The following is a 14,537-nucleotide window of genomic DNA, read 5'->3' as shown; positions in this document are numbered from 1 at the left end:
TCCGTTTTAACCTTTTCAAAACGTTGATTTATTTCCTTTAAATAAACCGGATACTTTTGATTGCAAATAAAAGCCGTTTAGTAGTTTAAAAATTGTAACAACTCTTTATTTATTTAAAATGTACAACAACAGAATTAAATAGTCACTCAATGTTTCCTTTTATACACGTTTATAAATTCGCAGAAATACAGACACACTTTATAATGTACACGAATTCACTTGAAAAACACAGCAGTTGTTGTTTATTCGAAAAGCTTCTCTGATAAACTCACTCACGACTGCAACCTCTGCCACTATTTATAAGACTGCCATCTGCACTCTAGATTTCTATTTAACTGTCTAGAGCTTTCTAATCATACGCCATCTGTGGTGTACTTTCTACAATGTTCTTTAACTGAATATTCGAATTCGAATATACGGTCGCAACAAACAGCGTTGCCAACTTACGATCAATGGTCAACTGAAAGCTTTTATTTAATAATGCCCACAGATATGTTACAGTTTGCTATTACAGCACTGTTATTTGAAAGCATTAGGCTACTTTTAAATCAGCCGTTAAAATCGTTATATTTGAATTCAAGCACAATTTCGTAACAATATAAACTAAATAAAAATCATCAATTTTGATTTCAAAAATATAAAAATTTTTAAAAAAAAAATTCTAAATTTTTCAAGTTTGGCGGCAATTAATTTAGAAATTTTGTTTAAAATGCATAATATTTTTATAAATTTTTCAATAATCTGAATTATTGTGAATAAAATAAGTTAATTTCTATATAAATTGCTAGACAAATTTTAAATTTATCTTAATTTTTCTTAGAAAAGAAATTAAGATTTTTAATAAACAATTTTTCTACATTTTTCAACTTTGAGGTCCTCTAATTTAAAAATTTTATTCCAAAAGCCTAATAATTGTATACCTTTATTGAAAGCCTCAACTATTATGAATAACATAACCTCAATTTTATTTCCATTAACTGTCACATTATTAAAAATTTGTTACTATTCCTAAAAAGAGAAATTAAAATTTTGAACCAAATTGTGAGAAATAAATTTTATAAATTAGAAATTTAATCATTTAGAAATTTTGTTTGAAATGCCTAATATTTGTATACATTTTTTGAAAGCCTGAATTATTGTGAATAAAATAACTTTGATTTTATTTAAATTAATTGTCAAATGATAAAGTTGTGTTATTTTTACTGAGAAAAGAAATTTAAGTTTTGAACTAATTTGCAAAATTTTTCAACTTTTGGCGGCATTAAATTTAGAATTTTTTTTAAATGTCTAATATTTGTATACATTTTTTGAAAGCCTGAATTATTGTGAATTAAATAACTTCAATTTTATTTCCATTAATTGTCAAATGACAAAGTTTTGTTACTTTTGGAGTAATCGTTGTATTCGTCTACCCTTCTACTTTATGGGGTCGCAAATGAACCAGCCTTGCCACTTCAATCATGGTGAAGGGTATAAAAAGGAAATATAAACTTTACACATCATTTTTAATTGCATTAAAACGATTTTCAATTACATATGGACAAATTACATGTCATCGTACGTGACATTTGTACTTGTTCGCTTCTTTTCTTCTTTTCTTTTAACTTCTTACACTAAAGCAAATATTTTTCCTTTACAATCCGTCATATTTTAATAAAAACAATCTTTGGATGATTTTATAATAAATGAAATTTGATATGGTACGTGACATACCATACGCGATTTATAGTAATACAAGTACTTAAAGTAACAATAAATATTCAGTAAATAGTTATATGTTTACAAAATCTAAAAAAAAAACAAATAAAAATATGTATTCGGTTTCAAAACCAAGGTGATAATGGTAATAGCGAAATAGTAATCAGAATCAAATTCAATTCAATTCTTACTGCATACTAATGGGGCGCTTAATTTTCGCCACCACATTAGCCTAATACATAGTAATTGTTACAAGAATTTTTTTTTTTTTAATTGTATTTCAGAAATTTTTATTTTTAAAAGTCTAAATCATAAACTGAGTCAAGACTTTTTGTTTTAAAAATATTAAAATTTTAAAAAACAAGTAAGAGAGCTATATTCGGCTGTGCCGAATCTTATATACCCTTCACCAAATTATACTTCAAAATAAAAAACTTTAATATTTTTAAGTGACCAACATTTTTTTTCAGTTTTTTTTCATTTTTTGGAAAAAAAAATTTCAAATTGTTTTTTTTAAATTTTTAAAATTTTTTTTTGTTTTTTAAATTTAAATTTTTTTTTTTTAAATTTTTTAAAATTTTTTTTGTTTCTTAATTTTTTTTTTTTTTTGTTGCAAATGTCTTTGAAATATCTATCATAAGATTTCCATATTGTCTATATTAATGACTTAGTAATCCAGATATAGGTCAAAAATCGAGGTTGTCCTGGTTTTTTCCTCATATCTCAGCCATTTGTGGACCGATTTTGCTGATTTTAAATAGCAAACTTCTCGAAAGCATGTCTGACAGAATTATTGAAGATTTGGATCCCGAATATATCAGGGTTCTTCAGAAAATTGATTTCAACAGACAGACAGACATGTCTTAATCAACTCCGCTATCTATAAGGATCCAGAATATATATATATTTTATAGGGTCGGAAATGAAAAATGTAGAAATTACAAACGGAATGACGGAATGAAAATTTTTTTTTTGATTATTTGTTTTAATTATTCAATTATCCGCGTACATTTAGGCCTGAAGGTATGAGCAAATAAATGTGCAAATGAAAGCTCAGTTGCAATTTCTTATCAAACCAAAAATGTTGGGAAGTTCCCATTATTTTAAAGATTATAAAAATGACGTTGCCCAAGTATTGAAAGCTAAAGAAAATCTCTGTTGTTTAAACTATAATGTTCAATAACAAACTGAAAATAAACAATTAAAAGAAGTATAATCGGCTGGGCCGAATCTTATATACCCTTCACCAAATTATACTTCAAAATAAAAATTTTAAATATTTTTATGTAAACAAAAATTTTTTTTTTCCAAAGTAGTTTTTTTTAATTTTTTGAAAAAAAAAAATTTTTAGAATGGTTTTTTTAAATTTTAAAATTTTTTTAAATTTTAAAATTTTTTTTTAATTTTTTGCGAAAAAAAAAATTAGGGTTAAAAAATATTTTTTCCGATTTTGACCCACTTACTATGGTCTTATATACGTTGTTGCAAAGGTCTTTGAAATATCTATTATTAGATATCCATATTGTCTATATTAATGACTTAGTAATCCAGATATAGGTCAAAAACCGAGTTTGTCCTGGTGGACCGATTTTAATATTTAATTATTTTATTAATGTTCTTCTTAAAAACTATTTGAAATTAAATTCCCAAATACACAACAAAAATCCCCAAAATCCCTTTTAAGAGATTAAGACCTTATTTCTTTTAAAAAACATATTTTTCCACTTAATTTTTATTTGAAAGCTTTAAATATAATAATTTTGAGTAATTTTCAGCCTTAAAATTTAATTCCTAAAACCTAAGCAAAAATTCCCATTCAGGGGAAGTTATTTATGGCCTAATATTTAATTATTTTATTAAAATTCTTCTTAAAAACTACTTGAAATTACTTTTTGAACAAATTTGCGCTTAAAAATTAAATTCCCAAAAACATAACAAAAATCCCCAAAATCCCCTTTAAGGGATTAAGACCTTATTTCTTAAAAAAAAAACATATTTTCCACTTAATTTTTATTTGAAAGCTTTAAATATAATAATTTTGAGTAATTTTCAGTCTTAAAATTGAATTCCTAAAACCTAAGCAAAAATCCCCATTCAGGGGAAGTTATTTATGGCCTAATATTTAATTATTTTATTAAAATTCTTCTTAAAAACTATTTGAAATTACTTTTTGAACAAATTGGACCTTAAAAATTAAATTCCCAAATACATAACAAAAATCCCCAAAATCCCTTTTAAGGGATTAAGACCATATTTCTTTTAAAAAACATATTTTTCCACTTAATTTTTATTTGAAAGCTTTAAATATAATAATTTTTATTAATTTTCAAACTTAAAATTGAATTCCTAAAGCCTAAGCAAAAATCCCCATTCAGGGGAAGTTATTTATGGCCTAATATTTAATTATTTTATTAAAATTCTTCTTAAAAACTATTTGAAATTACTTATTGAACAAATTTGCGCTTAAAAATTAAATTCTAAAAAACATAACAAAAATCCCCAAATAAGACCATAGTAAGTTTTGGAAAAAAATATTTTCGAATGGTTTTTTAAAAATTTTTTTTTTTAAATTTTAAAATTTTTTTTTTAATTTTTAGCGAAAAAAAATTTGGGTTAAAAAATATTTTTTCCGATTTTGACCCACTTACTATGGTCTTATATACGTCATTGCAAAGGTCTTTGAAATATCTATCATTAGATATCCATATTGTCTATATTAATGTCTTAGTAATCCAGATATTGGTCAAAAATCTAGTTTGTCCTGGTGGACCGATTTTCTGGATTTTAAATAGCAACCGAGCCGGAGTATTGATGTATGAATCGTGTATGTAAGTTATTTAGGGGCTTCGGAAAGTAGATTTCAACAGACAGACGCACATGGCATAATCGATTCCGCTATCTATAAGGATCCAAAATATATATACTTTATAGGGTCGAAAAATTATATTGTGGAAATTACAAACGTAATGACAAACTTATATATACCCTTCTCACGAAGGTGAAGGGTATAAAAATGACTGATATGTAGCCTTCAAAACAAAAACCGCATTCAAAAGATACGCAATCTATTGTAAATACCTCATTTTTATGTCATAATATCAAATGTCCGATTTTACACCTCTTTTTTCTTGTGTTTAGAAATAATTTTCGAAAATTTTCATATTAATTTTTAGTAAAAACAGTTAGAAAATAATATTTCTTGGTTTTTTTATTGAAACAAAAAATTTCAATAAAAAAAAGTACCAGAAAAACATAAAATTTTTCCCCCTTGAAAATTCGAATTTCAAAAAAGTACCAAAATGATTTCCACTCATAATTGTTCTGGAGCATATGAATTAAAAATTGTATTTCTATTAATTTAGTAGATATAAAGATTAATAGAGGGTTCTACGGGTACTATTTTTTAACCCGTTTTGGACTCTTAGAATATCGAATTTTCATAAAGTGCCAGTTCTTGGCTCTTTTTTTAAAAAAAAATTATTTTATGGTCTATTTTTTGCCCCACTATGGTGGTGTAGGGTATAAAAACATTCTTTGTTTATTTACCCAGACAAAACGCAATCGAGTATGTTGTTGTTTATGATTAATAATAATTGTGGGGGGAGAAAGCTTTTTTATATAAAAAGCTTTTTTATAATGCTTTTACAAGATATATTTCTATGTGTCATATATAAACAGGCCAGTTGTTATTTGGATCAGTTCGATTGCGAATATACGGAAAAATGGTATCAGATAGTGAGACAAATTTCATACCCTGCTGCAAGAATAGAATCAGCGATACGAAGCAAATTATGTCCGTCTCAAGCTTGAGCCAAAGTAGCGATGATAACAGTGGATGTGTTGCAACATCAACAGATAACTCCTTTAATATAGTCATATTTAATTGGGTAGAAAATTACGATGATCAAATTGAGGCGTTAAAAGTGGCAATGGAAACACTTCAGAATAAAGTGAAAATTTATAATCATTTGTCTGAGCAGGAATTACTCAAAGTCGTGGATAGCTGTAAGTATATATTAAATAAAAACAAAATATTGTCTAGGATTAATCTAGATATTTAAGAGAATATTTTAAATTATTTACAAAGCGGGACTTAATGGTACCTTTTCTTCAATTTTAAGCCTGAAAATTACTCAAAATTATTAAATTTTCAACTTTCAAATAAAAATTAAGTGGAAAAATATGTTTTTTAAAAGAAATAAGATCTTAATCCCTTAAAAGGGATTTTGGGGATTTTTGTTAAGTTTTTGGGAATTTAATTTTTAATCGCAAATTTGTTCAAAAAGTAATTTCAAATAGTTTTTAAGAAGAATTTTAATAAAATAATTAAATATAATGCCATAAATAACTTCCCCTGAATGGGAATTTTTGCTTAGGTTTTAGGAATTCAATTTTAAGTTTGAAAATTACTAAAAATTATTATATTTAAAGCTTTCAAATAAAAATTAAGTGGAAAAATATGTTTTTTAAAAAAAATAAGGTCTTAATCTCTTAAAAGGGATTTTGGGGATTTTTGTTAAGTTTTGGGAATTTAATTTTTAAGCGCAAATTTGTTCAAAAAGTAATTTCAAATAGTTTTTAAGAAGAATTTTAATAAAATAATTAAATATTAGGCCATAAATAACTTCCCCTGAATGGGGATTTTTGCTTAGGTTTTAGGAATTCAATTTTAAGACTGAAAATTACTCAAAATTATTATATTTAAAGCTTTCACATAAAAATTAAGTTGAAAAATATGTTTTTTAAAGGAAATAAGGTCTTAATCTCTTAAAAGGGATTTTGGGGATTTTTGTTATGTTTTTGGGAATTTAATTTTTAAGCTCAAATTTGTTCAAAAAGTAATTTCAAATAGTTTTTAAGAAGAATTTTAATAAAACAATTAAAAATTAGGCCATAAATAACTTCCCCTGAATGGGGATTTTTGCTTAGGTTTTAGGAATTCAATTTTAAGTTTGAAAATTACTAAAACTTATTATATTAAAGCTTTCAAATAAAAATTAAGTGGAAAAATATGTTTTTTAAAAGAAATAAGGTCTTAATCACTTAAAAGGGATTTTGGGGATTTTTGTTAAGTTTTTGGGAATTTAATTTTTAAGCGCAATTTTGTTCAAAAAGTAATTTCAAATAGTTTTTAAGAAGAATTTTAATAAAATAATTAAATATTAGGCCATAAATAACTTCCCCGGAATGGGAATTTTTGCTTAGGTTTTAGGAATTCAATTTTAAGAATGAAAATTACTCAAAATTATTATATTTACAGCTTTCAAATAAAAATTAAGTGGAAAATATGTTTTTTAAAAAGAAATAAGGTCTTAATCCCTTAAAAGGGATTTTGGGGATTTTTGTTAAGTTTTTGGGAATTTAATTTTTAAGCGCAAATTTGTTCAAAAAGTAATTTCAAATAGTTTTTAAGAAGAATTTTAATAAAATAATTAAATATTAGGCCATAAATAACTTCCCCTGAATGGGAATTTTTGCTTAGGTTTTAGGAATTCAATTTTAAGTTTGAAAATTAATAAAAATTATTATATTTAAAGCTTTCAAATAAAAATTAAGTGGAAAATATGTTTTTTTAAAGAAATAAGGTCTTAATCACTTAAAAGGGATTTTGGGGATTTTTGTTATGTATTTGGGAATTAAATTTTTAAGCGCAAATTTGTTCAAAAAGTAATTTCAAATAGTTTTTAAGAAGAATTTTAATAAAATAATTAAATATTAGGCCATAAATAACTTCCCCGGAATGGGAATTTTTGCTTAGGTTTTAGGAATTCAATTTTAAGTTTGAAAATGACTAAAAATTATTATATTCAAAGCTTTCAAATAAAAATTATGTAGAAAATATGTTTTTTTTAAAGAAATAAGGGATTTTGGACTTTTTCTAATTTTACTTCTCGATTTTTCTATTAAAATTAACCCTTACTTTTTCCTGCTTCCATTGGTACCTTTCGATAATGCTTCTAGGAACACTAACACGAAGTGAGAACTTAAAAATTTTAACTGAATAATATTTCAGTTAAGCTGTTTACTTCAACAAAATGTACCAATTCTGTACAAAATCCTAACAATATCAAATGTTTTATAGTATATTTCCCTTAAAACTATTTAACTTCTATTTACAATTTCCAGTAACTCACACCAGTTTTGATCTCTACAAATATATTGTTATCATCATTTTGGACAATAAATGTGAATATGAACAATTTATTGAAACATCCGATAAAAAAAATGTGCTTTTATATTCCGAAATTATTACCAAAATTGAAACAAATCCCTCATTATATAATACGCGTCGTTTATTTGTTATACAAAAGCTGTTGGATGTTAGAGATATGGATGATAAAGAATTGAATAAAATCTCCGAAATGATAAATAAACGTAAAATGGAAATGGAAACTCAAACCCAAACACCAAAATCAAAAACTCTGAATTTCGGTTTGTCTATAACAATTAGAGCCAATGAAATGAATGAAAATTTTAAGGAGAGTCCATTTTTGCAAGTATTTTCTCAAAAATTTCAAGAACAAGCTGAAACAGTGGAAATAACTAAGATTGCCAATGAAATTAGAAAGGAAATTAAAGAAATAAGGAGATACAAGTAGGTTTTTTTAAATAAATTTCCTTAATTTAATTTAATAAAATGATTTTTGTATTTTTTCAGCATCGATATTGTGACGGGAAGTAATGAATTCAGTAATAGTAATCTAATATTTGGACAAGGCATAAGTCCTGAAGTGTTAAGAGACTTTTATTAAAGCACAAAATAAATGAATTTCTAAATTAATACTAAAGTTATTTTTATATCACAATACTGAGTATTAATACATTTTAAAATTAAAATAAAAAAACAGTTTAAAAAATTTTTTTTTTTTTTTAGTTTTTTAATGAAATTTTCTTTGGATTTAAAATAAAAAATTAAATTTTAAGGCAAAATTTTTATTATGCTATGATTTTAACTAAAAACAAGTTAAAAAGCTATAATACTACTTTTTTTCCAAAGTAGTTTTTTAAATTTAAAATTTTTTTTAAATTTTTAAATTTTTTTTTTAGTTTTTTTATCACATTTGGTGAAAAAAAAAATCGGCTTAAAAAATATTTTTTCCGATTTTGACCCATTGCAGGTCCAACTTACTATGGTCTTATATACGTCGTTGCAAAGGTCTTTGAAATATCTATGATTAGATATCCATATTGTCTATATTAATGACTTAGTAATCCAGATATATGTAGGTCAAAAATCGAGGTTGTCCTGGTTTTTTCCTTATATCTCAGCCATTTGTTGGCCGATTTTCTTGATTTGAAATAGCAACCGAGCCGGAAGAATTCCGAAAATGAAGGGTAAATAAATATGAAATATCTGCTATTGCTAAATATTGCTAACTCTTAACGAATCCTAATGACGGCATTTCAAAATTGATTTGGATGTTTCTTAAAGTTATTAAAATAACGTTCTATGGTCTTTGAAATAATGTGTATTTTAAGGTTAAAAATATAAAAATTTTAAAAATAATTTTCTCAGTTTTCGAACTTTGGCGGCATTTAATTTGAAACCTAACGTCAGCATTTCTGCATCGATTTTGGTGTTGTAAAAAGTTTTGAAAATAATATTCTTTGTTATTTTAAATAATATATAAATACTGTTACGTTTTAACCTTTTCAAAACGCTGGTTTATTTCCTTCAAATAAACCGGATACTTTTGATTGCAAATAAAAGCCGTTTAGTAGTTTAAAAATTGTAACAACTCTTTATCATAGTCATAGTTCGAATTTTCTAGATCATACGCCATCTGTGGTGTACTTTCTACAATGTTCTTTAACTGAATATTCGAATACAGCGTTGCCAACTTAAGATCAAATCAACTGAAAGCTTCCACTCAACAATGCCCACAGATATGTTACAGTTTTACAGCACTGTTATTTGAAAGCATTATGCTACTTTCAAATCAGCCGTTAAAATCGTTATATTTGAATTCGAATACAATTTCGTAACAATACATTACACTATAAAATACAAGTTTCAAACTCTTTTCCCAGTATTCTTCATACAAATTGCTTACGTTTCTGAACACTTCGTTTCACAAAATGAGGCCCTAAAAAAAAATATTGAAATTTTTTTCAAAATCTTATAACTTTGAAGGCATTTAATTTGAATCCTAACTCTTAGATTTCTAAAGCAATTATGAAAAGTATATTATTTGGTCTATTTTGATTTCAAAAATATAAAACTTTTGAAAAAAAATTTCTAAAATTGAAAAAAAAACTTGACAACATTTCTTTGTTAATTTCACAGCTAGGTGTCTTAACATTTGGGCCTTCAAGCCGGATTATTGGATATTTGATCGATTGGCGAAACGATAATTTTTAAAATGATACTTTCTTTTATTTTTGTTCAAAATGTTAAAAAATTTTGTTTAACCAACAAAATTTCACAAGAAAATATCTTGAAAATACAATCCACTAATTACGCAGTGTTTTACACAGTATTATCGATTCACAATTGAACACTGCGTTATCACAAAATGTGCGTGAATCGAATAACCGCTATTTCGCTTTAAAAACAAGCAGCACTGTATTACCACAATAGTTGTTGAATTAGCTAAGCATTCGACCCTAAAATTATGAATTTTTTTAGACGTTTCTCCACATAATTAATGATAACTCAAAGAGGGTTAGTCCGACATTACACAGTGGTTTAGAAACTTTTTTTTTGGGAACTATTGGAGATATTCTTATGAAATTTCACATGGTTGGAGCTGAGGTGATTTCGAGTTGATTTCCTAGCGATAATGGGGGCCAGTGCATAGCCCCTCAAAGTTGATCACCTCGAGTCTAAATTTTTTGAAAAAAATCGCCAAAAATCCATTTATGATCCGAATGAGCTGAGTAAGTTATCTCTATTAGTTGATGAGATGTTCAGGTTTGTTGATTTATTTTTTAATGTTGCTCTATCTTTTTATGGTTTTTTAGAAATGGCGGACCTGCGGAGGGTCGAAATTTATTTTCAAACAAAGCTACAACTAATGCATTGAATTAAAGTAAATTTGACACAAAATATATTTCACATTTATTCTGAGTAAGAGGATTTTTAAAAAAAATTGTGTAAAAATTTATAAAAGTTTTTAAAAATTGAAACTGCACAATTTTCCCTATATTAATATTAACAAGTAAGAGTGCTATATTCGGCTGTGCCGAATCTTATATACCCTTCACCAAATTATACCTTAAAATTTTAAATATTTTTAGGTAAACAAAATTTAATTTTTTAATTTTTTTGAAAAAAATTTTTTCGATTGTTATCTTAAATTTTAAAATTTTTTTTTTTTAAATTTTTAAAATTATAAAATTTTTTTTTTAAATTTTTAAAATTATAAAATTTTTTTTTTAAATTTAAAAAATTTTTTTTTTTGTCTTTTAAATTTTTTTTGAAAAAAAAAATTCGGGTTACAAATTTTTTTTTTCAGATTTTGACCCATTGTAGGTCCAACTTACTTTGGTATTATATACGTTGCAAATGTCTTTGAAATATCTATCATTAGATATCCATATTGTCTATATTAATGCCTTAGTAATCCAGATATATGTAGGTCAAAAATAGTTCAAATATCGAGGTTGTCTTGGTTTTTTCCTCATATCTCAGCCATTTGTGGACCGATTTTGCTGATTTTAAATAGCAAAATTCTCGAAAGCATGTCTGACAGAATTATTGAAGATTTGGATCCCGAAGATATCTGGGGTCTTCAGAAAATTGATTTCAACAGACAGACAGACAGACAGACGGTCAGACAGATAGACAGACAGACAGACGGACATGGCTTAATCGACTCCGCTATCTATAAGGATCCAGAATATATATACTTTATAGGGTCGGAAATGAAAAATGTAGAAATTACAAACGGAATGACAAACTTATATATACCCTTCTCACGAAGGTGAAGGGTATAAAAATAAAAAGTATTGTTTTATTTTATAACAAAAAATTTCCGTCTGTCTTTTTAAAACACGAACGAAAGAAGTCGGCTGTCTAAAATTATCCACAAATACTCTCTGTTGATAAGGTTTGTTTGGTATTGAAAATGGTCCAGTTCTAAATATGTACTCTGAAATTATATTGTAAAGTATTGCGGAAATAGTTCTACATTTGTCCCTAGTCCCCTTCAGAAAATAACTTGAACATTAATAATTGTCTTATAATAATTAATATCGTGATAAAAATGTCAATGCAAGGAATTAAAAAATCTGGATCCGTTTGGATTTGAAGCGAAATTATTATAAATATGCTGAAATTTAGCTTTCTAGGTATTTTGGGAGCTTCAAAAATCTTCCTACAATATTAAAAATCTCGTAATTTTCCGGGATTTGTTAATCCCGGGATTTTCGGGATCGGGATTTCGGGATTGGCATCCCTAATACTTACATATTAAAACATATTTCCTGGTCCATTTATGTGTAATAACAGATTTCAGTAAAGATCTTGAATATGATTTATGAGATATATTTTATTTTTTTATTTATTTTCATTTCACTTTCTTGAATATAAATTTTAAAACACTGGGCCTGGCCTCATTTTATCAAACGCAACGCAACGACAAACGTTAAATTTTGTATGGAAAATATTCAAGTTTCAAACCATTTTCCCAGTATTCTTCAAACAAATTGCTTACGTTTCTGAACGTTTTGTTTTATAAAATGAGGCCCACTATTTATTTTTCAATTTCTTTTTATTAAACAAGCTTTACTTTGAAAAGCTTTCATAACTTAAGCTTTTTTATTTACATTTTTTAACACAACTACACTTTACATAAATGCAACGAACGAATAAAAAGAAACCAACAACCGGCTAAATAAATTTGCTTGCATTTCCCTACAACTTTACACAAGTTTTTTAGGCAATTAATTAAAACTTTTCTATAAAATTTTTTTACACAAACATTAATTAACACTTTTACCTAGAAGTTTATGCAAAATTTTTACCAGTTTCTACATTAATTTCATATGAAAATTAAGATTTTCTTAAGAGACTTTTACTAAACAACCGAACCGTATGAAAATTGCGCGTAAACTAAATGTGAGAAGGCATGAATGAAATAAACAATATTGCGACATCGGCAATTCCGTTATTTTAGTGTACTCTTTTACTCTTTTTTCGTGACGTCAACAGTGACTGTGTTCTTATGTTTTAAATGTAAAAAAAATACTTATTTTTTATATGAAATTTCAAAACAAATAGTGGAAATAATTTCAATTCATACTGCATACTAATGGTGATTAATTTTCGCCGCCGAATTTTTTTTAATTGTATTTCAGAAATTTTTATTTTTAAAAGTCTAAATCATAAACTGAGTCAAGACTTTTTGTTTTAAAAATATTAAAATTTTAAAAAACAAATAAGAGAGCTATATTCGGCTGTGCCGAATCTTATATACCCTTCACCAAATTATACTTCAAAATAAAAAATTTAAATATTTTTAAGTGAACAACATTTTTTTAAAGTTCTTTTAATTTTTTGGAAAAAAAAAATTTCAAATTGTTTTTTTTAAATTTTTAATTTTTTTTAAATTTAAAAATTTTTTTTTTAAATTTTATGGTAAGAAATTGCAAATGAAAGCTCAGTTGCAATTTCTTATCAAACCAAAAATGTTGGGAAGTTCCCATTATTTTAAAGATTATAAAAATGACGAAAGCTAAAGAAAATCTTTGTTGTTTAAACTATAATGTTCAATAACAAACTGAAAATAAACAATTAAAAGAAGTATAATCGGCTGGGCCGAATCTTATATACCCTTCACCAAATTATACTTCAAAATAAAAATTTTTAATATTTTTATGTTCCAAAGTTTTTTTTTTAATTTTTTGGGAAAAAAAAATTTTAGAATCGTTTTTTTAAATTTTTAAATTTTTTTTTAATTTTTTGCGAAAAAAAAAATTAGGGTTAAAAAATATTTTTGCCGATTTTGACCCACTTACTATGGTCTTATATACGTTGTTGCAAAGGTCTTTGAAATATCTATCATTAGATATCCATATTGTCTATATTAATGACTTAGTAATCCAGATATAGGTCAAAAATCGAGTTTGTCCTGGTGGACCGATTTTAATATTTAATTATTTTATTAATGTTCTTCTTAAAAACTATTTGAAATTAAATTCCCAAATACATAACAAAAATCCCCAAAATCCCTTTTAAGGGATTAAGACCTTATTTCTTTAAAAAAAACATATTTTCCACTTAATTTTTATTTGAAAGCTTTAAATATAATAATTTTGAGTAACTTTCAGCCTTAAAATTTAATTCCTAAAACCTAAGCAAAAATTCCCATTCAGGGGAAGTTATTTATGGCCTAATATTTAATTATTATATTAAAATTCTTCTTAAAAACTATTTGAAATTACTTTTTGAACAAATTGGCGCTTAAAAATTAAATTCCCAAATACATAACAAAAATCCCCAAAATCCCTTTTAAGGGATTAAGACCTTATTTCTTAAAAAAAAAACATATTTTCCACTTAATTTTTATTTGAAAGCTTTAAATATAATAATTTTGAGTAATTTTCAGTCTTAAAATTGAATTCCTAAAACCTAAGCAAAAATCCCCATTCAGGGGAAGTTATTTATGGCCTAATATTTAATTATTTTATTAAAATTCTTCTTAAAAACTATTTGAAATTACTTTTTGAACAAATTGGACCTTAAAAATTAAATTCCCAAATACATAACAAAAATCCCCAAAATCCCTTTTAAGGGATTAAGACCATATTTCTTTTAAAAAACATATTTTTCCACTTAATTTTTATTTGAAAGCTTTAAATATAATAATTTTTATTAATTTTCAAACTTAAAATTG

The 14,537-nt window shown here is 25.5% G+C and overlaps 2 protein-coding genes across 2 annotated transcripts in view; both read left to right on the top strand.

Annotated features, from left to right (window-relative positions):
* The window catches only part of LOC135960450 (3'-5' exonuclease Snipper-like), a 106,850-nt gene that overhangs the window by 39,356 nt on the left and 52,957 nt on the right, over positions 1–14,537 (top strand). The gene's annotated exons all lie outside the window — the stretch shown is intronic.
* Positions 5,387–8,555, top strand: LOC135961111 (uncharacterized). Its single transcript, XM_065512606.1, has 3 exons — positions 5,387–5,703; positions 7,825–8,293; positions 8,357–8,555. The coding sequence occupies exons 1-3, from the start codon at positions 5,421–5,423 to the stop codon at positions 8,448–8,450; spliced, it is 846 nt and encodes a 281-aa protein (XP_065368678.1). The 5' UTR covers positions 5,387–5,420; the 3' UTR covers positions 8,451–8,555.

The sequence above is a fragment of the Calliphora vicina genome, chromosome 5 (genome assembly GCF_958450345.1).
Source record: "Calliphora vicina chromosome 5, idCalVici1.1, whole genome shotgun sequence".
Lineage (NCBI taxonomy): Eukaryota > Metazoa > Arthropoda > Insecta > Diptera > Calliphoridae > Calliphora > Calliphora vicina.
Note: the sequence above shows the minus strand (reverse complement) of the source record. Positions and strands in the feature narration are given on the sequence as shown.